This window comes from Mustelus asterias, chromosome 11, assembly GCF_964213995.1.
Source record: "Mustelus asterias chromosome 11, sMusAst1.hap1.1, whole genome shotgun sequence".
NCBI classification, from domain to species: Eukaryota; Metazoa; Chordata; class Chondrichthyes; order Carcharhiniformes; family Triakidae; genus Mustelus; species Mustelus asterias.
The window spans coordinates 45,698,412-45,722,119 of NC_135811.1; the positions used below are offsets into that span (position 1 = coordinate 45,698,412).

The 23,708-nt window shown below is 39.8% G+C and overlaps 1 protein-coding gene across 6 annotated transcripts in view; it reads left to right on the plus strand.

Annotated features, from left to right (window-relative positions):
* The window catches only part of exoc6 (exocyst complex component 6), a 174,967-nt gene that overhangs the window by 102,962 nt on the left and 48,297 nt on the right, over positions 1 to 23,708 (plus strand). For all 6 annotated transcript variants that reach the window (XR_013498981.1, XR_013498982.1, XM_078223527.1 and 3 more), the window contains one exon: positions 20,317 to 20,458. Coding sequence is in view for 4 of the 6 variants with exons in the window: in XM_078223527.1 (XP_078079653.1) it covers positions 20,317 to 20,458 (142 nt within the window). In the remaining 2 variants the exon portion in view is untranslated. The remainder of the gene's footprint in view (positions 1 to 20,316; positions 20,459 to 23,708) is intronic.

Below are 23,708 nucleotides of genomic sequence, written 5' to 3' on the forward strand. Positions count from 1 at the left end.
TAAGAACATAAGAACATAAGAAATAGGAGCAGGAGTAGGCCATCTAGCCCCTCGAGCCTGCCCCGCCATTCAATAAGATCATGGCTGATCTGATGTGGATCAGTACCACTTACCCGCCTGATCCCCATAACCCTTAATTCCCTTACCGATCAGGAATCCATCCATCCGCGCTTTAAACATATTCAGCGAGGTAGCCTCCACCACCTCAGTGGGCAGAGAATTCCAGAGATTCACCACCCTCTGGGAGAAGAAGTTCCTCCTCAACTCTGTCTTAAACCGACCCCCCTTTATTTTGAGACTGTGTCCTCTCCTCTAGTTTTATCTTCCTTACTAAGTGGAAAGAATCTCTCCGCCTCCACCCTATCCAGCCCCCGCATTATCTTATAAGTCTCCATAAGATCCCCCCTCATCCTTCTAAACTCCAACGAGTACAAACCCAATCTCCTCAGCCTCTCCTCATAATCCAAACCCCTCATCTCCGGTATCAACCTGGTGAACCTTCTCTGCACTCCCTCCAATGCCAATATATCCTTCCTCATATAAGGGGACCAATACTGCACACAGTATTCCAGCTGCGGCCTCACCAATGCCCTGTACAGGTGCATCAAGACATCCCTGCTTTTATATTCTATCCCCTTCGCAATATAAGCCAACATCCCATTTGCCTTCTTGATCACCTGTTGTACCTGCAGACTGGGCTTTTGCGTCTCATGCGCAAGGACCCCCAGGTCCCTTTGCACGGTAGCATGTTTTGCATCTTAATTTGCATATTAAGCTGATAATCCCTTAACTAGCCACATGTGAATGGTCAGTTGGTTAGCCTAAAACTCGTACAATTTTATGATGATTGTAAAAGTACAAGTGACTGCATGTAACTGTAAAACGCAGTTATACAGATTGATTATTTAAATCTTGCTATGCGTGAAGTCTAGATTTTAAAAAAATATTTGTGGGTTAGAGTATGACACATGTACTTGCAATATTAAGAATCATTTTGACATAACTTGAATTGTAATTTTTAATGCCCCTTGTATTAATCAGTTGGCTGGTGCACAAAATAAACAGCTGCCATTTGTATTCAACAATATCTGAAGCGTTAAGTTGAAGTGCATTAACTTGCTCATTTACAGGCGATGAAATTTATTTGTTCTGTTTTGAGAGTTGATGCTCTTCTTGAGGAATGGGTGTTACTGCAACATCGTTCATTTAAGTAACAAGGAATCCTCCATGCACAGTTGGTAGCAAGACACGGTGCATAAAGGGCAGCTCTTAACCAAATTTGGCTCCAAAGACTGTCACTCAAAAGCCCACATAGGTTGGCCAGAGAATGGGCTTTGTTGCTGATTCTACCAAATGTCCCCTCATGCTGTTTTTGATTGGCGCAGTTTGGCAGGGAGGATGGATGTATCTGTCACTGGCTGGTTAATTGTGCTGCCGGTCTCATCCTGACAGCAGGTCTTTGACTCTTAAGTGGCTCAATGCAAAGCAAATTAGCAGACTGTAGTCATATTTCTCATTCGGTATGCCCTGACTTTGGTGAATGCTGCTCATAAATCATATTGACTGGCATTAAACAGAATGACGAAAGCTGCTTTTTAGACGTGCAGAAGTATCCAACACTGATGACATCCCATGTAAAGCTGTAGATACCAAATCCTTTGGGAGTCTTAAAAGTAGAAAGCGTCTTTGTGGCAACTGTTCATAAAGAAATCTGTGAATAAAGCATCTGCTTCTGCCTAGCAATTCATTCAGAGTATTGGGAGTTAATTGATTTTACTGTTTAGTAGTTCAGTTGTGATTCAGCAGAAAGTTGTGAATGCATGCAGATAGATGTCCTATCGCTCATTCCATCTTTGACCTGGCTACTTGATTAGTGAGTAAAATGAGAAACTGTGGTGAGTTCTCAGTTACCAAACTAATTTCTTAAGTCAAATGCATACCTCAACGTGTCAACTCTGCCTTCGTAAGCGGCCATTATTTGGAAATTCAAATTCTCTATCTTATTGGCACCTTTTTAGCTTTTAATGTCATACATGGGTCAGTCTTTGTTTTCATGTGGCACCTTTAATCTCAAGTCATAAAATTGATTTAATATTGATGAAGTTGAACCTATTGACGATTTGCCTTTTTAATGTTTTAATATCTGATAAATTAGTTTTGAGGATTTAGTTTACTGCTTCAGCTGCTCAGGAAAATTCCCTGCGCCAGTCGGTCTTATTTCTTTCAGTCTGCAGGTGATGCACTCCAACTAATTACAGTTATAAACTTGTTGAAGCATCAATAACAGTTTCATTACTGAGTTAATCCCAAAACTATTCCATGCGTAAAACAATTTTGTATAAAATGTAAACACAGTACTTCTTATTCTGGGGCTATTTTGATTTTGACTTTTTTCATCAGTGTTTTCCCAGCAAGTGAACAGGGAAAAATTCTGATGATTGACGTTGCATTAACCCTTAACATTGAAGCAAGTTTCAAATTCAATAATCGTTACCCATCCCACAGTGTATCAGTGCCTGTTCTGCATCAGAAATTTTACTTAGAATCATAGAAACCCTACAGTGCAGAAAGAGGCCATTTGGCCCTTCGAGCCTGCACCAACCAAAATCCCACCCAGGCCCTACCCTCTTATCCCTACATATTTACCTGCTAATCCCTCTAACCTATGTATCTCAGGACACGAAGGGGCAATTTTAGCATGGCCAATCAACCTAACCTGCACATCTTTGGACTGTGGGAGGAAACCAGAGCACCCGGAGGAAACCCACGCAGACATGAGGAGAATGTGCAAACTCCACACAGACAGTGACCCAAGCTGGGAATCTAACCCAGGTCCCTGGAGCTGTGAAGCAGCAGTGCTAGCTACTGTGCCGCCCTTGGCTAAAGCAAAGCCCCAGCTATTGGGTAAAAGCAAATTACTGCGGATGCTGCATCTGAAACCAAAAGAGAAAATGCTGGAAAGTCTCAGCTAGGCTGGCGGTATCTGTAAGGAGAGAAAAGAGCTGACGTTTTGAGTCCAGATGACCCTCTGTCAAAGCTAATAGGCATAGAAAGTGAGAGATATTTTTATACTGTAGGGTGAGAGAATGAAAGATGAGTCATAGCCACAAAAGCAAGGGGAAAGGCTGCTAATGGCAGTCCATAGGGAGAATAGAAGGTGTGAATGGCCAAACAGCAGACGAGCTGAAATCAGAGGGTAAGCTGTGACAGATGAGGGGGGAGATGGGTGAGAGAAAGGGGAAGCAAAGGGGAAATAGCTGGTTCCAGCTATTCAGGTGTCAGGATGATCAAAGTATACAATGTAATATCATGACTGTACATAAGAAAACACATTTGCCACTTTTTTGTTCTTTAGCTCTTAATCATCTTTTATTCCAAGTGTGCAAACAATACCAAACACAGGAAATTAAAAGCAACATTTTGGGTAACAACCAACAAGCTGAAAGCTCCTGGAGCTTGCTTGGCTGATCATCTTTGAGGGGTTGGAGAGTAAATTTAGGCACCAGTTTCTTCAATTGAATACAGATCTCCTTATTTTAGCCTTTGTCAAGAGGTGTACAGAAAAAGGGCGAGGACATGGGAATGGTTCCAGTCAGCAATGGGCTGAGAATTGTATGGTCTGATAGATTTATCCTGTCAAGAGTACATTAAAAAAGTATACATGAAAAAATACTTTCTGTAAAATGATTTTACTTGGAGTAGTAACTTGTTTATAATGTATGCATAGGCTTTTCAATGTAAAATGTTTGCTGCTATAAGAATGGTGTTGTGCTTAAAAGGTTTGGCTGGACCAACATACTCAAACTAAAAATTGAGCAGTCTAAATGGTTAAAGCTGCAGGCATTAATGCATAGTAGGGGCTACATTGATTAAGAATCTTTTATTTCATAAATTTTCCATTGTGTTTTATGTTAGAATGTGGGACTGCTTGTTAAATGGGAGAAAATGGGCCATGCTTCCACTGTTGACCTCTACTTTGGAAGGGTGTTTTATGGGAATAGGATTGGGTTTAGTTATGATCCCTCCTTGTCATTCTGCACACTGACTCTCTGTCAAAGCTCACATGAATATTTGTTTGAGGAAGTTGATGGCAACCGTTAAATACTACCTGGCATTAGAGGCAAACCTAGGTGAATGTGCTTGAGAAAAATTGTTGTCAAAATAGGGAGTAAAATGTAATTTGGGGTATAACAAAATATTGTCATGGAGTCAGAGGTTTACAGCATGGAAACAGGCCCTTCGACCCAACTTGTCCATGCCGCCCTTTTTTCAAACTCCTAAGCTAGTCCCAATTGTCTGCATTTGGCCCATATCCCTCTATATCCATCTTACCCATGTAACTGTCTAAATACTTTTTAAAGGACAAAATTGTACCCGCCTCTACTACTACCTCTGGCAGCTATTTCCAGACACTCACCACCCTCTGTGAAAAAATTGCCCCCCTGGACCCTTTTGTATCTCTCCCCTCTCACCTTAAACCTATGCCCTCTAGTTTTAGACTCCACTACCTTTGGGAAAAGATATTGACTATCTAGCTGATCTATGCCCCTCATTATTTTATAGACCTCTATAAGATCACCCCTTAGCCTTCTACGCTTCAGAGAAAAAAGCCCTAGTCTATCCACCCTCTCCTTATAACTCAAACCATCAAGTCTCGGTAGCATCCCAGTAAATCTTTTCTGCACCCTTTCTGGTTTAATAATATCCTTTTCTATAATAGGGTGACCAGAACTGCACACAGTATTCCAAGTGTGGCCTCACCAATGTCTTGTCCAACTTCAACAAGACGTCCCAACTCCTGTATTCAATGTTCTGGCCAATGAAACCAAGCATTCCTAATGCCGAATGCCGCCTTCACCACACTGTCCACCTGTGACTCCACTTTCAAGGAGCTATGAACATGTACCCCTAGATCTTTGTTCTGTAACTCTCCCCAATCCCCTACCATTAACTGAGTAAGTCCTGCCTTGGTTCAATCTACCAAAATGCATCACCTCGCATTTATCTAAATTAAACTCCATCTGCCATTTGTCAGCCCACTGGCTCAATTGATCAAGATCCCGTTGCAATCTGGGATAACTTTCTTCACTATCCGCTACCCCACCAATCTTGGTGTCATCTGCAAACTTACTAACCATGCCTCCTATATTCTCATCTAGATCATTAATATAAATGACAAATAACAGTGGACCCAGCACTGATCCCTGAGGCACCCTGCTGGTCACAGGCCTCCAGTTTGAAAAACAACCCTCTACAATCACCCTCTGGCTTGAAATAAAACAGAAAATTGTCGCCGATATAAAATGTGCTTTAATCAAATCAGCGTACTGGAATTTACTACACGGGCTTTATCCTCGTTATTGGTCTTGTGACAATATTGATCCTCCAATTCAAATATATGATATATATGTCAGTGATTTTAAATATTAGTTTTGCATAGGTGGAACAGGAAAGGCGAACAATCACCAGCTGCAGCAGTAGAAGGGTATGAGGTAGAAACTGAGTGAAGTGCTTAGGCAAGGAGACACTATGGGGTATACAGTACAGGGAGATTGTACAAGTCGGCTTCAACCACAGGCTCGCAAGCAGCAGCACCAAAGGTGGTGCATTAGTAGTTAATGAAACAAAAACTTGGTCATAATATTCAAGAACATTAATTTTCCTCCTCGTTGTCAAAATGAAATTGCTTTTATTGCAAAGTCCTCTTACTTGAATATCTTTTTGCAGATTTTCCTTCTACTTCATACACCTATCCTCATTGTGTATTCCTCACAGATCTTCTTTACCACTCTTCCCCCAATCCCCAAAATTAGGAACTAAAATTTGGATTCTCTTGTATGTGGTGCATTTTGGCACCATTTCTGGTGAGCAACAACAATAAATTATATTTATATAGCACCTTTTAAATGACAAAACACCCCAAGATGCTTCATTGGAATATTATAAAACAAAATATCACTGTGCCACAGAAGGAAATATTAGGTCAGATGGTCAAAAGTGATTGGTCAAAGTGATCTATTTCAAGGAGAAAGTAAGCAAGAGAGGCACACACAAGCTGTCGGCTTATCTCTGAGGCATTTGGGCCTAGGATAATGGTGGTGTTGTTTTGGGGATGTAGTTCCTAGTTTGAAGCCTGTTAAGTTGTGGAATTTCTCTTGGTAATTAATGGTGTGATAATGTAGATGTGTAATTAAAGTTGTAAATGAAGGGGTTCATAGACTACTTTTATCTACTAAGCCAAACCTGCTCCCAGGCTCCATCCTGCCATCGCCCCTTTCTGTTTTATTCCTTGCAGCTCCATTTTGTGTCCTTCTGGCACTTTGGTACTTACCAAATCTGTGTTTCTGCCTCTCCCTATTTCAATCTCTCCAATCAGGTATTCACCCCTACCCAAGCTCAGAAATGATCCTAACCAAAGTCAGGGATGACATCCTCTTATGACTTTGACCCTGATGTTTTATCCCTTCTCAACCTCTTGCAAACCGTGACCTTATCCTCCTCTAATGCCTTTCCTTCATTGTCTAGCTTGGCGATTGTTGCCTTTACTTATTTCCATTCGTACTTATTTGATCATGACCAGAACATTGCCAGGAATTGTTTTTCCGCCATCATGCCATTACTTCTGGTCTCCCCTAATCCTCTTCTACATGCTTGTCCGTGGTGATATTATCTGCAGATATGGAGTCATCTTTCATACGTATGATGATGGCACCCAGATCTGTCTGTGATACCCCCCTCATCCCCACCAATACCTCTGTGCAGCTTCTTCACCACTTCTGACCTTTCTAGTCTATCCTGCCTCCTGGACCCTAATGCCTCTAATTTCATGTTTGTGTTTAAATTGCCTCTCATCTCTAACTCCTTCACCCCCACAGTGTCCCCACCCCTGCGCATTCCTTTGCCCCCTTCATCAGTGGCTGTGCCTTCAACCACTTAGAATCCATAGGATAGAATCGTCTCTTGAAACCTTGTCTATATCCTCTTTTTAAGACCCTCCTTAAAACCCAACACTTTCACCAACCTTCTTGTCACCCGTTCTAGTCGTTCCTTTTTTTGGTAGCATCCGTTTTTGATTACACCTCCGGGAATAACTTTGAGACATTTTTCTATTAAAGAAATTGTATAAATGCACATTGTGGTTGGGAATGCTTCCACAGAAAATTATCTTTTTGATAGGTTGTATGGATGAATCGTTTCTTTTCAGCTTTTGGTAGAAGATTAATTATCTTCTCCATAGACCTCTCAAAATACAAGTGTGCAGTGTTACAGACGAGGCGGTTTAATTTAGCAGCCTTGATTTCTCTTCTCACCACCACCTGTCCATAAGTAGAAAGGTGATTTGATTTTGATTTTCCTCTTTAGAAGTAGTGGCATAATTTCCCCAACCCCTCGTTTTTGGTGTGATCCAATTTCTATTCACAGCAGACTTATGGTAGGGTAAAATCAGAGGGGTAACTTATTTTGCGCGCGCACACAAATGCACCCGAGGGGTATGTCACCACGTAGCTCTCAGAAAATAGAGGTACAGGGCAAAGATCACAGAGAAAATAAGAAATAATGTTTCACGTGAGTCCAGAATCAAAGTTTAATAGTGTATTCTTTCAGAGTCAGCAGGTTGAAAACTGATGCTGGATAATTCATTTTTCCAGTAGAGATGACTCCTTTGACAAGATGAGCTCATAGAGATAAATTAATCTTGCATATGCTGGTTCAGAATTTCCAGTAGAAAGTGTGGATGGGGCGGGACGGTTAGGCATTCACCTGGACTGAGCCCTTGTTTGATGTAAAATGCCGGTCTGAGCTTTGAGATTCCATAAGGCAAAATTACAGGTTCCAGTAGCTTGGTGGGAGCAGGAACACTTGGACAAAGGATGCATGTTCCTTAGCCTGAATTTCAGAGAGGTTTTGGGGTACTTTTAGCTTGCTGATTGGTTGGTTCCATTGACTGGGCCTGGTCTTAATAAATTGTCTTTGTAGAATTCCCTTAGATTTAATCTCTGCAGTCACGTGAGTCATTAAGACCTCCTTTATAGATAACAATGTGGAAGCTGTTTTGAATGGCAGGAAGTTCCTTTTGTTTGAGTCTCAGCCAGTCATAGCATCAGTCATTTTAAAGCCTTTGTCCAGTTTTTAAAGATTTTATAAATTAGACATGCTGATGTATATGTTTTATAAAAATATAGAGTGAGGTCTTCGCTCTGGGACATCTGTGGTTCCTTGTCAGGTCACCTGTACATTCCAGCTTGCAAATATGTGCTGTTTTTCACTTGGAGCCTCATGTACTCATGATTTGTTCAGAGTAGTGACCTTGTATGAAATAAAAACCGATTGTTGTTTCAAGTGCATTATACTCTATTTTTGTTTTATCTTGGGAGCTAAAATAAGCAAGGGCACTTAAACAGAGTAACCATCTGGGGAAAAAGGAGTTTCTGCACTGAGACAACAGAATGTATGTATTATTGGTAATGTTGGCACAGGTCCCCCTAATTTGTTTCATGTCTGGATTTATGGCATTGTCCTTCAGAATTGAACATGATGGAAAACCTGTTCAGTAAGAGTTGAACATACTACAGAAGGAATCAAAAACAATTAAAACACCTGAGTGTCATACTGAAATATTATTGCTTATACGTCAGTCAGTATATTTGTTTCGTCAAAATTGTTTCTATTATATCACATCTCTTGTACATTATAACATAATCTCAATATCCAGAAACTGATTATTTTGAATTTGGAGTTGCACGTTGGTCAGAACAGTTATATTCATTATAATTTCAAATGCTGCTGCATTTTATAAATTGAATGTTAGAATTTTGGTTGACAACCTATTAATCTGCTTATACAGTTATTACATTATATAGGCAGAATAAATAGGACATGGAGCTGATTTGATGGAGCAGTATGCTACACTGGAACGCTGTACTTGTTCCATTAAATTAAAATGACATCTCCATTAAGTATCTCAAACCTATTACTCTGTAATTAAATGAACAGTGGCCATTGATTTTTTTAGCTTCCTTTTCCCATTCATATTGAGATTGCTTGGGGAGCAGAACTGCTTATCTTCCAATGAGATTAACATTAGGTTTGGGAACTCTTGAGCATGCTGCTTTTGCATTGTCTTATACTTTTGTTCATCGATTTATGTCAAAATCTTGTGTGCGCTGCCTCTGTTTCAAAACGTCTTCAGTTTAAAAAGAAGTGACATCTTCGACCTGGTTTGCGGTTGTTTGGGCTTAAGACCGCAGGTTAAAGTGAATGCATTGGAATAACTTTTGTGACATTTTCGCAGTGAGATAGTAAAGTGAAGGTTATGATTTTCTGTGCATGAAATAAATTGTTATCAGTGTATTATTTTGTCAGTGGCAATTTTGATTAAAATTCAAAAGCCAGGGGCACAAAAATATTTCTTTTAAAAAAAACGAATGTCGTGCTGGCACTATACCCCAGTAAAAAGATCGAAAGGAGAAAATAAATGTTAAAACGGCAATCATTTGGCTGTAGACAGTCATTGCATTTTATGAATCATATACATTCACTACTGTTTAGAAATGTTCATTTTCATTGCTTTTCATAACCATATGCATCCCAGTAAGTTTTCTGTAATCTAGATGTTTGATGGAGCAAGACCAATTCCATTACGTCTGGATTTCCAAAATTGTTGTAAATGCAAAGGTTTTTCTTAAACTACATATACTTGAGTAAAAGGTACTGTAATATACTAGGTGCATTATATTATCATAGAAAAACCTTGAACTGTGGTTCAACTTATTTAGAAAGAATACATAGGCATTATTTAGTTAGTTGTGCTATAATTTGTTTTAATGATTTTTTAAAGACTGAAATGTAGACTTATCTTGACTAACCAACATTGGCTGCTTTTATAAATTTTTGCTTTTATTCGCTTTCACCGTTCCTTCCCAACTCCTTTGGCTGGCTTAGTGTGCCTGTCCATACTGCAGCCTTTGACTAAGACCAGTGGTTGATCCTTGACATTTAAAGCTGAATAAAATGTCAGTCTCCATACGATTGCTTGTCTACTGCTACCCCCAAATCCGTCCCAGGCTCTTCACATGTTCTGAGCAATTCAGCACTAATAAAACTCCATACAGTTGTCTCTTTTTGGAACTCAGACAAATAATTAATTGCGGCACTTAGTTGTCCTGCTGGTGCCACAAAGTTACTCATTTGTTCTTCGTAATATGTGTGAAGAACAAGCTCTAAAATAATTTAAGTAGAAAAGTCAGCAGTTCAAACTTCCACAAACATTTTTAGCCATTCTTGCAGCATAGGGCGTATTAAAGGTTTACTCCTGCAATCTAGATAACGTTTGGATCAGTTGGAGTTTACAAATATCATGCAACAAGAAATCAATTTCCAAAACCTTCAAAGGTTCACAAAAGTTCCTGCTTTGCCATGGGAAGTTCTTGCCATAGAAGGACAGCAGAGGTGAATGTGGAGTTGAGGGTTAAGGGTCAGTAAAACTAAACTAAAAAAACAATACAGCACAGTAACAGGCCCTTTGGCCCACCAAGCCTGCACCGATGAACAGGGAGATAATTGTTAGTCAATATATAAATGGCAGCTGATAATTACACACCAAGGAGCAGCATCTAGATGAGGAAATAAGGCATACTCGGGTGAAACATTGCTCTAGCGCTGCATGGATGACCCAGAAACCCACTATGGGGTTTTCTATGCTGGAACCAACAGAATGGGACTCATAACAGTTGGATCACAGGAGGGAGGTTCTGAAGACTGGCTCCAGTGCCGTTGATAAAGATGAGGAGGGATGGGATATGATGACAGTCTCGAAGGATATTTGCTTGTTCACTGTGGCACAGTGGTTAGCACTGCTGCCTCTCCGCACCAGGGACCCAGGTTTGATTCCCAATTTGGGTCACTATCTGTGCGGAGTTTGCACGTTCTCCCCGTGTGTCTGTGTGGGTTTCCTCCGGGTGCTCTGGTTTCCTCCTGCAGTCTGAAAGCCATGCTGGTTAGGTGCGTTGGCCATGCTAAATTCTCCCTCCAGGGTACCCAAACAAGTGGTGGAGTGTGGCGACTAGGGGATTTTCACAGTAACCTCATTGCAGTGTTAACGTTAGCCTACTTGTGACACTAATAAATAGACTTTAAAGTATCTATATTTTAAGACAATTGGCAAAAGAACCAGAAGTGATATGAAACACTTTATGATCTTGAGCACCTGAACAAATGTGATGGAAGCATTCAGTAGTAAATATTGATAGGAATTGGATAAATTAAGGACAGATGAAGAGATTTTTTTCTGAGGGCTGTGAGTCTTTGGAATGTTCTTCCTCAAAAGCTGGTGGAAGCAGACTCTTTGAATGTTTTAAGGCAGAGGTAGATAGAATCTTGATAAGGAGGTAAAATGTTATGGGGAGTAGGCGAGAATGTGAAGTTGAGGTTAGTCAGATCAGGCATGTGTTAAGGACCTTGCTGATACCCGCAAGTGTGTCTCAAAGCCCAAAGGATAACTTGAAACACTGATTCTTAGTGTTGTATATTTGTTTGGAATAATATGACGACCAATGTACAGCCCAACGAGGAAATAGTCCCATCATTGTGTAAATAATTAAAGAGTATTTATTACAGTAAAAGAGAAACAACAAAGACTAATATACACTATGACACTTGAGTATATTAATAACTAATCACAGTGTTATCTGAAATTACCTCTTGTTCCCAAAATATACCCACATTCCCTGAATTCTGAGATGCTCTTTTTTCCCAAAAAACATCCAGTTTAGCAACTCTAAGTCAAATCCAGCCAATAGTTACCACACAATACAGCTTAGATGACCAAGTCTGGAAAAACATCTTTTCCTGGTTCTGCAAAGGTGTAAAACTGTCTCTTCTGGAGGAGAATCCATGGCTCTGATCATAGATAGAACTGGACTCTCTGAAAATAGATGGAGATGGCCTTGCTGATTGTTGGAGGGAAAAACTAGCCTCTTTCCCCAAAGTGGGTGCTAGCCGTTGTATTGTTTCAGTCTCTCTGATATCCCACCCTGTGGATTTGGCTGTCAACTTCTAGAAGGAATTAGAGAGATGTAATCATTTGTATAGCCCCGTTGACCTCTGGTGAACAATGTTTGTTTGTGGTGTGGTAATTCACACCTCAATTTCTCTAGCCACCTGCTAATCTTACTGGGAAAATCACGTCTCGTTATTCCTCTAGACGGCTGCTAATCTTGTTGCTCGTCTATTATTTTGTTTTTATCTGTAATTCAACTGTTAACCTTGTTAACTTCCCAAATTCCTAACGCACGATCTTATTGAAAGGCAGAGCAGACTTGAGGGGCCTACTCCTCCTCCTAATTCATATGTTTGTATATAAATATTTGAGGGAATAGAGCAGGCAAGTGTGTTACAATTGAAGTTCATAAGATATTTTGGGACTGGCTGAAATTAAGGATAAATAAAGGAAGTCATGTGCCTGGTCATAAACCTGAGTGGTTTGATTGTTGGAGATCAGATGGCAGCTTACACTGTTTTGCTGAGAGGGAGGTGCACTTGGAGACAATGGCAGCAATTTGTGTGTTTATTCTAAGACTTTGAGTCTCGCAGAGTCCCAGAAAGGTGTTGAAGTATCGGGTATAAAATACTGTGCCCTAAACTGTCCCTTCTAAGGTGAAAGAGTGTTGAGATCAAGGATTCCTAATTAACATTATTACCTAAATACAGGATTGCTGGATTTCATGTTGCCATGTGGAGGAAGGCAGAAGAAACCATTTTTAACTTTTCAATTAATACAGCAAAAGTCAACAAAATGTTGTACATTTCAACTCTCGCCAAACTTGCTGTACACATCTCGGCACCTGAATATGAAATCCCATAAAGATTCCCTAATTTTGTTAAGTATCTGTAGAGAGAACTTTGCGACAGAATTACAAATTTCGCTTTTTAAAACTTCTACTGTAACTAATGACTAGAAAGCACCTTTGACTAAGCAGCTCTTTTAGGCAACTTGTGCTTTAAATTAGAGAGAGGATTTTATACTTTACACCCATCGGGCTCTCCATGAAATTACAGTCCACAGTTGCTTGCAGCTTCCAATGGTTTCCCATGCCCTCTCTTTGCCAAGTAGTAACTTTAAGTGACTGCCTTGAGGTGCTTTCTTCAGTTTTGAGAGTTTTGAAAATTCACAGTAAAGTCTATTAAGATAGACTTCCTCCTGGCCATAACAGGATTAATCTGGAATCCTTAGGTGGCTGAAGGATGTGTCTCCACTAGAGAGCATCTTCCTCCCGTGTCCAGCTGTTGTAACTTGCAAAGTCGAGCAGCCTTATCTCCTCTGACCACACAGAACTTCTGCTGTCTGCCTCGTTTATTCATTATTTTATAGATCGATTTGTTGGGAAGCCTGTTGCCTGATCCCAGTAAATGGCTTCCTCTACCCCCTTCTCTAAGGCAACGTGAAACACATTAGCTTTGTATCTAGGTAGAAATGCTAATTGCCTATCCTTGATCCCAATTCTCCCTCATCTTGGAAGGAAAGGGCCAGTTTATAGCACAACTGTTTGGAACCCACTTTTTTGGAATTTCGGGAGTCTCTGGATCTACTCATTACAAACCCAGAGATTGCTGCTATTGTCTCCAACTGTGAAGACCTTGCACCCTCTTCTCAGTAAAACAATCTTGGGTGTTCCTTTGGTTTCTAACCATCAAACCAACCAGACTTGCTGGCAGGCAAACTGTAAGACAGTTGCACATTTACCCTAAATTACCCGAATATCTAAAAACTCATGACAGTTGATCACCATAAGGGAGGCGATGGCCTAGTGGTATTATTGCTAGACTATTAATCCAGAAACTCCGCTAATGTTCTGGGGACTCGGGTCCAAATCACGCCACGGCAGATGGTGGAATTTGAATTCAATAAAAATATCTGGAATTAATAATCGACAATGGTTTCATGGTCATCAGTAGATTTGTTGGAAAAACCCATCTGGTTCACTAATGTCTTTTAGGGAAGGGAATCTGCCTTCCTTGCCTGGTCTGGCCTGAATGTGATTCTCGACTCACAACAATATGGTTCACTCTCAACTGTCCTCAGGCAACTAGGGATGGGCAATAAATGTTGGCCACAAATTAATAAATTTGAAATTTGGTTTTGGAGTACAATAGTTCTGCTTGGTCATGTGTGCATGTAAAGATAAATAATGTTTGATCAGGATCAGCTCTTCTAATTGAAATGGTAAATATAATTTTTTTAAGTTTTTATTTTAAATATTAATATATAAATGTTGTGAAATAGAATTGTTCATCCTGAGGCATATTTGCTCTCTTTGCAATAAAGCGGTGTAGAATTTAGGGAAAGTACAGAAATCTTTTGGATTTTATTTCCACCTCTGTTGTTCAGTTGTCATTTTTACAATAGTTAACAGTTAATTTTGGGAGAGTTAGCTAGTTTTATATTGAAGTGTCGCTACTAATGACAGCGGCAACATAATGGAAATAAAATGAGTGCAGTTACATTTTGTTGGTGCTGTGAAATCTGCCTCGTAGTGTTAATTAGAAATGCTACTGGCAATACCAGCATGTTACCGATCTCCTTACTCAAAGGGGAATTCATGGAAAAATGTAGCTGAGTTTCTCTTTGAGCTGTCTGAGAATTATATATGGAATGTGAAAGCACCTTTCACCCAGTTCAAACTTTTAAACACCTGACTGATTTAAATGTAGGGTCCAATAATTGTTGCTAAAATGCAGTTTGCTTGCAGCTCTTCAAACATGTCGAGTCTACATCATTGGGGATGGGACATGGAACCTTAAACTTACTCATATGCCTCGTGCACTGTTTTACCTATGTAGTTGATCAGTATGTAGTATATTTCAAGCTGCCAAATATTATGCAAAATAGCAAGCCTTCCTGTAGTGTCTGGAACAATTGAATATCTATTGAATTGAATAACAATTCAAATTATTTCAGTAGATCGTCGCTTCATAGTCTGTCCTAAGTAATTCTTCACTATACCCTCCAATCATCAGCAACACAATGGAAGTGGTTATTTACAGTGTTGTCAAGCAGCATGTACTCATCATAAATTGTTCACCAACACAAGTTTGGGTTTTGCCAGGACCACTTGGCTCCATACCACAACAACTTTGGGCCAAGGATGGACAAAACAATTCCAGAGAAGAGGGAAGAGTGATTGCCCTTGACACCAAGGCTGTATTTGGATAAGTATGGCATCAAGTAGCCCTAGTAAAATTGAAATGACAAAGTGGCCAGTAATATTTGCACCAGGCAAATGCCAGTCAGTGGCCATCTCCCATGAGGGAGACAATCTCAAGATCCCCCCTTGACATTTGATGGCGTCAAAGTAGTTGAATCCCCTTCCATCCTGGTATTCACCACTGACCAGAAGCTGAAGTGGACCAGCCACATAAATAGTGTGGCTACAAGAGCATGTCAGAATCTGGGTATTTTGCAGTGAGTAACTCACCTCCTGACTCTCCAAAGCTTATCAACAAAGTACAAGTCATCAGTGTGTTGGTATATTCGCCACTAGTCTGGATGAGCACCGCTCCTGCAACATTCAAGACACTATCCAGAGTAAAGCAGATTGCTCAGTTGGCACCCCACCCACCATCAGCATATGGTAGCTGCAAGGTGCACTGCAGCAACTTGCCAAGACTACTTCAACATCTCCCAAATCTGAAATCTCTATTGCCAAGAAATAAGAGGGCAAAAGGCACATGGGAACAAGTTGAATACTATCCTGACTTGGAAAATATCATCATTCCTTCATCATTGTTGGGTCAAAATTCTAGAACTCCCTCCCTAAAAGCACTGGGTGTGCTTCACCACACAGCTGCTGCAGTTCAAGATGATTCACTACAGCCTTCTCAAGGGAAAATAGTGTTATAGCAATGAAGAAAATCCCTGGAATTATACAGGGAAATATTGGACTTAAAAAAAGACTTGAGTTGTATTATTTTTTTAATGGACATAGACACCAAAGATGGCTGAGAATGTGCAACTAGCCACCAACAGGAATGGTTGCAGAGGGTTTCTCGAAGGAACAATGGAACCCCTCTCTGTACTTCCAGACGAGATACATGTAAAACCATCCGAAGACTGATTACTAGCTCTGGTAAGGACAAAGAGACCTGGTCCTTTCATTTCCAAGATCCTGGGTATAATGGCCTAGACAGGCCAGTACATTCCGGTCCTCTTGAAATGCACACACCTGGGGGTTAACAGCTTGCTTGTTGTTCTGTCCGTCTGTCTGTTGATCTGTGTGTGCTGGGTGAAAAATGGCTGAACGGTTTCCACACCGAAGAAAATACAATAACCGAGGCGAGGCCGCTGCAAACACAGCCAGCCTTTGCAGGAAAATATAAAACCCCCTCTCATTCTGTGAAAGTGGATAAGTCAGCAAAAGGATTGCAGCTGGAAAAGAACTGAAATCTCTACCAAACTACCTAACTAGAGGATACCTGAACCAAAGAATCAACTGTTTGCCATCAGAAGGCAACTGTACTGAAGACAATTGTAATGGCCGCAACATGTCATTGTCTATTCCTAGCAACTCGAGGAATGTTCTGTATAACTATATATTACTTATTATTGGACTCCGTTCTTATCTCTAGTCCGTATGACTGTGTAGATGCATGTGTTTTATCATTTCTCCTGACCTTTTTAGTAGTTAATAAACTTAACTCTATCTTAAGAAAGCCTTGTTAAATTGGCTTCTTTGAATTTGCTCCCCTTTTAAGCATAACTATTGGGTCTGGGAAAGATATCCAAGAGAAAGGGAACCTTGTTTGATTAAACCTTTGTTGCTACCAGCAGAGGGTGGGTTGAATAAAGGCAGAGCCAGTCATCCCTCCTCACCCGGATTTGTGGCACTTGGGGGGGTATGGACAGTGAAATCAAGGATCAATAATGTCTGGGGAACCCCAACTAACTGGGACAAGTCCTAACAGTAGGTATGGGTAATAAATGATGGCTTTGCCTCTGATGTTTGCATCATGTGAGTGAATTTAAAAAAGAGAGGGGCACCAAAAATTTTTAATGCGCCTTTTGATAGAATCACTAATGTGATATTATGAAGATGACGGCACTGGATGTTGAGCCTGTCATAAAGAATTAAATGAGCTGATCTTGCAATATTTTGCACAGTCAATTAATTTGTGCACAGTGCTTGCAACCCTCCTGACCTTATTTGACTTTTAATGCAAGTAATCTATCCTATAACTAAGGATATTATGTAATCTTGGATGGTTATGAATTTAACAAAAAGGAAGCTGCATTGTCAAAGGTGCTGTATTCCACGGACAGTAAAAGAGACCATAGACCTAAAGAGGGAACAGATATATGCATGCGCTTCATATGTGCACAATGTTCCAGGAGTTGCATTGCTATGATGTATTTAAAAAGGAAAAGCTGACATTTATATAGTACTTTATCATATCCTAAAACACTTCACAATCAAATTACTTTTGAAATCTGGTCACTATTGTTTTGTGGACATACAAGGCAGACCGTTTGCACAGAAAAATGTTTTGTAACCAGTAAACAAGATGAATGACCAGATTATCTTTTTTTGTGAAATTTGTATTTTCTTTTTAAAAAGAGGAGGCTAGGACACAAGGGGAAAAAAGCCTTGTTCGAATAGTACACTGGGGGTTTTCCCTCAGTAATGAAGTGTCATTATGTGCTAAGTTCATACTGTGGCTTTAACACTCAAACTTTTGACTTTTTGGCAAATGTTCCTAACTGCTAAGTGGGTGCTATGTTTCCTTGAATGAACTGGCCAAAGCCTTGAGGGATGTACAATCATCACAAGGGTCTATTTTGTATAATAATCTAACTTTATAACACAAGTTGCAATGTAGTGGTGTTTGTTACTAAAGATTAATGATGACATCAAGCTTTGCTTTCACTTGGATTTGGATTCTGTTGTAATTTTTGTATTGCTTGGTGCTCTGGGCAAAGTTTTTCGATTGCTAAACAGGTTAACACTTGTGCTAAAATAATACTGATCAGAAAATATAGGTTTGTTGTTTGTTTTAAAAATTGGCAAACGTGAATAGCATGTTTTGTAGAATGGAATTCTAAAGTTAATTATTGAAGAACGCAATAAGTTGAAAGAATGTAGAAAAGCAGTCAGGATTGTGAAAATTAAAAGCATATTCATCAAAGACTTTGGACTCAATTGTGTGCCTATAACTTAACAAAGCTTAGCTTAGGACCAGCTAAAGAATGCGGGCAAAGTTAGAAATTGAGTTCATTATCTCTAAGTACTAAAGGTTTTTTAACTCGGTAAACCTGACTGTCTCCATTGAAAGCACCCTTTTAATGTTCTGGTATATTGCCTTAAACAATAGATTTATGCACTGGGAAATTGGTAGCTTGCTTAATATTTAATGGACAAATGTTCTGTGGTTTAGCACCAAAAGTATGAGGGAAAATAGCATGCAAATTGTGGATAGGGACTTCCCCTCACTGCTAAATGGAATTATGTATTTCACCATTTGGACTCGCTGCTAATTTTCTGTGTATTCTAAATAATCATGATGCTGGGAAAAATAATTTCAAGAGGAAATTGTATGTAGTAAAACACTTGTTTGAAGTGATATGAAATGTGCTGTTAATTATATCACCCGTGTATTGTATGCATTCAACCTATTTGATTTGCTGTGAAATTTTAACACGCATGGTTTGGCAGCTGTAAGAAATGCCTTGTCTACTTAATTAGTTCTGAAATTTGCAATGATGGTTAATGCATAATTTCATAGATCGTTGCTTTGACAACTTAGCATCAATGGTCACCTACATTTCAGCTGGAGGAAGTACTTGTGTGAGTGTTTTGGATTGTAAAATGCTGCATGTTCCAGGGTGGCAACATCCAGGGGTTTATTAAAAATACATTGATCATATCTACTCATAAGTACTTTTCATGAAACAAAGGCATATTGCATGCACGAGAGGGCTGGAGGAATTTATAGATACAAATACAAGGCTGATGTGAAATTTAAATCGTTTCATGTCACTTTTAAAACAAATTCTAACGTCATGAAAGTAGCAAACTTTGTATATCCACCAGCACAAACTCATTGTCAAGGTAATATGATGATTTGAACTGCTTCTCAGCATTTTCTACTTATAGCATTATTTCATATATGGCATTGTATAAGTGATTATACACTGCTGGATTAACAGAATGGATGAACAACGCAGTAGGAAAATCTGTTTTTCATTGGGGCTGGTTAGATTTAACTGCAGCTGGAGCTACTGAAATCTTAAGAGCCCTGCTTTATCTGAATTACGTCCAGCCTTATCTCTCCATCTCCCATGAACTGATGACACTGTCGTGGTATGACAATGTATTGCATGATTGTAATCCCCAATCATGCATTTTGCATATAGATTATGTAATTGGTATGTATTAAGGTAAAAAATTAAGCATAGGCTTAGATTGGTACTGAACCAAAATAGAAACTTGGCTTCCTCACCAAAGAATACAGTTTTTTTTGTTCCAGTTGCTAAATTCTTACAACCAGCACAAAGGCACATTCCAGCAACAGTCATTGAAACAGAAAAGATTGAATGAGAGGGGAAGACTCACACAAACAATCAAAGCTGTTTGTTTGGTACAATTTTGGTACAGAATTAATTCTATCATCTGAAGGTAGTAGAAGCCATATTGTACTTGTACAGTGGAGCGTTTTCTAAAACTGACCGTGCTCATTTAATATACTAAACTTGTGAACAGATCAAACTGCTGTTCTTTGTATGTTGTCTTCACAAAAACTGTTAAGTGATTTCTCAGTGCTTGAGAAAGGCACAGTACAGTTGCTGGAAGAACTTCCTGTAGTTCATGCATACCATTTCAGCCTCCCATGCATTTTCTTGTACATACAGAAATAATGTGCATTTATATAATCATCATTAGCATTAACAGTCAGACCATAAACCACTTTTGTGATTTTTGTTTTCTGATTATGTATTCAGTCAATAGAGGGAGAAAAATCACACCACCATTTCTAAGTGTTTTTTTATATATCCTAAACTGTATAGGGTTTAAACCTTTGAGGACGAAAACAACAATTTACCCCAATAATGAAATGTAAATGCAAATTATACTACACATTTGTTTGGAATGCAATTTGATGCTCTTTCAGATGCCGTGTAATCAGTCTTAAATAATCTAGATCAAATTGGGATAGTTTGTAAATTGAAGATGTTTTGTCCTCAAAGGATTAAGCAGATTTTTAATATGAATTTGTGTAACTGCACTTGTTCTTAAACTGATTGGCTCAATGCTTTACTTTTTCCAGGGAAAAGTAGCCCAAACAGCATGCATGTCAGCCTGCAAGCACCTATCCACATCGCTGATGCAGATGCTTCTGGATGCTGAGGTGAAGCAGATAAGCATGGGAGCCATTCAACAGTTCAACTTGGATGTTATTCAGTGTGAACGTAAGTCAAACTTTATTTAGCCTAATGGAGCTGAACAAATTATTTTAAGCTCATTAATTTGATCAAACGGAGTTCATGCCAGATGTGCATAAATCTGCTACTAGAGTTAAAAACCTTGCAGGCTTATGTGATCACAATAGCATGTGTGAGCACATACAATGATGCAGCTTTATTACTCTGGGACAGGGTAGTGACCTACCTAATGGGATTTTTTTTCATATAAAATAAATATGATTGTTGTAAATGCAGATAACAGCTGGTGTTCTGAACAGGACATTATCTGTAGAAAACCCATATTGTTAAATGGAGGTTGATCTTCTGTGGCATTGCTCATATCTTTGTAACATTTTCTCTACCTCTTTATAATTTTTTTTCTGTTACCCTGTCCCACTTTCTGCCCAATCCACTGTTTGTCTATCTTTCTGGGGCCCTGTCAGATAATTGTTATCATTGCTGCGTCTGTTTTTCTGTTGTGCCTGACTTTTCTTCACGCTATCTGTAAAGCTCTCAATTCTTTGTGGATATCTGTCACTTTGACTTCTATGGCCACAGCAAACAGGAGGGGGTTTGAATGTAGGATCATTATTCACCACCTGAATGTATCACCAAAGCCTACTCTCTCAGGTGTTGCAAAAAGGAAGTGCTACTTGACATCCAAGAAGAGAACAAGGAGAGATGTGTTGGTGCTATGATCTGGTCCAGCACATGGAACAGCTATCTCCATGTTTTCTCTTCAGGAAATCAATAAGCCTACCATTTTGTGTGAAACAGCCCACAGATGACTATATCTAATCTGAAGGGTAAAATTGTGGAGTGATATAGGTCTACATAATTTGCACTTCAGACTTGCCTTTATGATGAATGTAATTGTGCCTACCCAGGAAGCGGCTGTCTCTAAAAATAGTACAAGAATTTCCTAAAAGGGGGTGCAGACGTGAAGTGAGCTCTGGGAGAGGATGGAACTTGGAAGGATAGCCATTGGACCGCGTAATTTTCCAAGGTTGGGTGTTTTCTATTGACTGAGCCTCACTGCTTCAAAGCAGGAATTTGGAGGATGGTTGGACAGATATTGTGGAGTTTCTCGTGATGTACAGAAAATTCAAGGGGTCGGGTGAGATGCAATAGTTCACAAATTGTGTTTATCGCATTAGGGTCTCAGATGAGGTCACCATTAACTTACTCTATTGATGCAGTTAGTGCTGAGGGGTGTATGTGACGGGTTTCCTCAGCTTGTCAATCTATTTGTAGTAGTTGGCTTTGATATACCAGAGGAGCTTTTCAGTATCCATTAATAGGAGGCTATTTAGTCCTTTCAGTCCTGCATCTGCGCCTTTCATTGCTCTCCATTCAATGCCTTTTGTGTTCAGTTCCTAAATCCTTCACCTTTTGTTCCAGGTCTCTCTGGGTCTGCAGCTCTTTATGTTTTTTAGTGGAGGCAAATGTGGTGATGTGACCGCTGAGAGACTGTTATGGTACTTTCCCACTGTAGTATGAAGGAAATGCAGTTCAATGTGGAGAAATAGGAGGTCATCCACTTTAGATCGAAGAAAGACAAATTAGAATATTTTCATTGTATGAGCCTTGGAGCACCGAAGAAACAAGGGGATTTGGGTGCCCATGTACACATCACTAAAAGCTTGTGCACAGGTAGAAAACCCAATAACGGCTAATGGAATGTTGACCCTTAGCTCAAGGGTATTGTATCGCAAAAGTGAGGAAGGAGCGCTTCATTTTTACAGCGGCTTGACCAGACCTCTACTGTAATGAGTTTAGTTTTGGGCACTGAACATCAAGGAAGATGTATTGGCCTTGGAGGTTGAAACCAGGCTTAAAAGTTTTAAATTCAGGAGAGGTTTCATAAAAACTTGGTTTGGTATTCACCTGAATTTAGATGGTTGAGGGGTAATTTTAAAAAAAATAAAGAAAGAACTTGCATTTATACACTATCTTTCACAACCTTAGGATATCTGAAAACACTTCACTGCTTAATAAATATTAAGTGTAGCCACTGCTGGACAAGGTGTCATAGAGGCATATAGTGCAGAAAAGGCCCTTCGGCCCATCAAGTCGGCACCAATAACTACCACTCAGACACGCTAATCCCATTTTCCTGTATTTGTCCCATATCCTTGAATGTTATGATATTTCAAGTGCTCATCCAAATGCCAGGTGTGCAAATATTCGAATTAGGAGCAGGAGTAAGCCACTCTGCCTCTTGACCCTGCTCTGTCTTTCACCAGAAACTTAACTGGACCAACCATATAAGTATTACAAACTGGGAATTTTGCAGCAAGCCAACTTACCACCTGATTCCCCAAAGCACGAGCACCATCTCCAAGGCACCAAGTCAGAGTGTACTTTCCTGGATGAGTAAAGTCCAACAAAACTCCATGTTTAGCAGCATGCAGAACAAAGCAGTCAATTTGATCAGCACCCCCATCCACCAATGCAAATGTTCACTCCTTCCACCACTGGCACACAGTGGCAACAGCATGTGCCATCTAGAAGATGCACTGCAACAACCAGCCAAGACTGCTTTCAATTGTCATCTTCCAAATCGTCAACTGTACCACCTGGAAGGACAAGGGCAGCAAACAAATGGGAAGACCACCACCTGCAGGTTCCTTTCCAAGTTACACTTCCTGACTTGGAACTATATAGCCCCTCCCTCATGTCACTGGGTCAGAATCTTTGAACCCCTTCCCTAACAGCACCTATCTTATCTATCAAGAAGATAGATCACCATCTTGAGGGCAATAAATGCTAGCCTTGCCTTCCCATGAGGTCCCACAACTGCAATGACATAATGATCAGGTAAATTGTTTTAAAGTAATGTTGGTTCAGGGCTAAATGTTGGCCAGGGCAGCAGGGAATATTCCTCTACTCTTCGAGTGCCAAGAATCCTTTGTCTGTGCAAGAGGGCAAACACATCCTTAGTTTAGTATCGCTTTTGAAAGGCTGTATTCCCTCAGCACTGCACTGAAGTGTCGGCCTAGATTATGTGATCCAGTCTTTGGAGTGGGACTTGAGCCTCTGACTCAAAGGTGGGACTGCTCACCATGGAGCCATGGCTGACATAATCATGGTCTTGAAAAAGATAGGAATTTATAGGGTAAATGGAGAAATTACTTCTCGCAAGGGGGTTTCTGAATAAGGGGCATAATTTTAAAGTAAGAATACGACCAGTTAGGAGTGTAAACAGAAAATACTTTTCATTCAAACTATTATTGAAATCTGCACCTATCTCCCT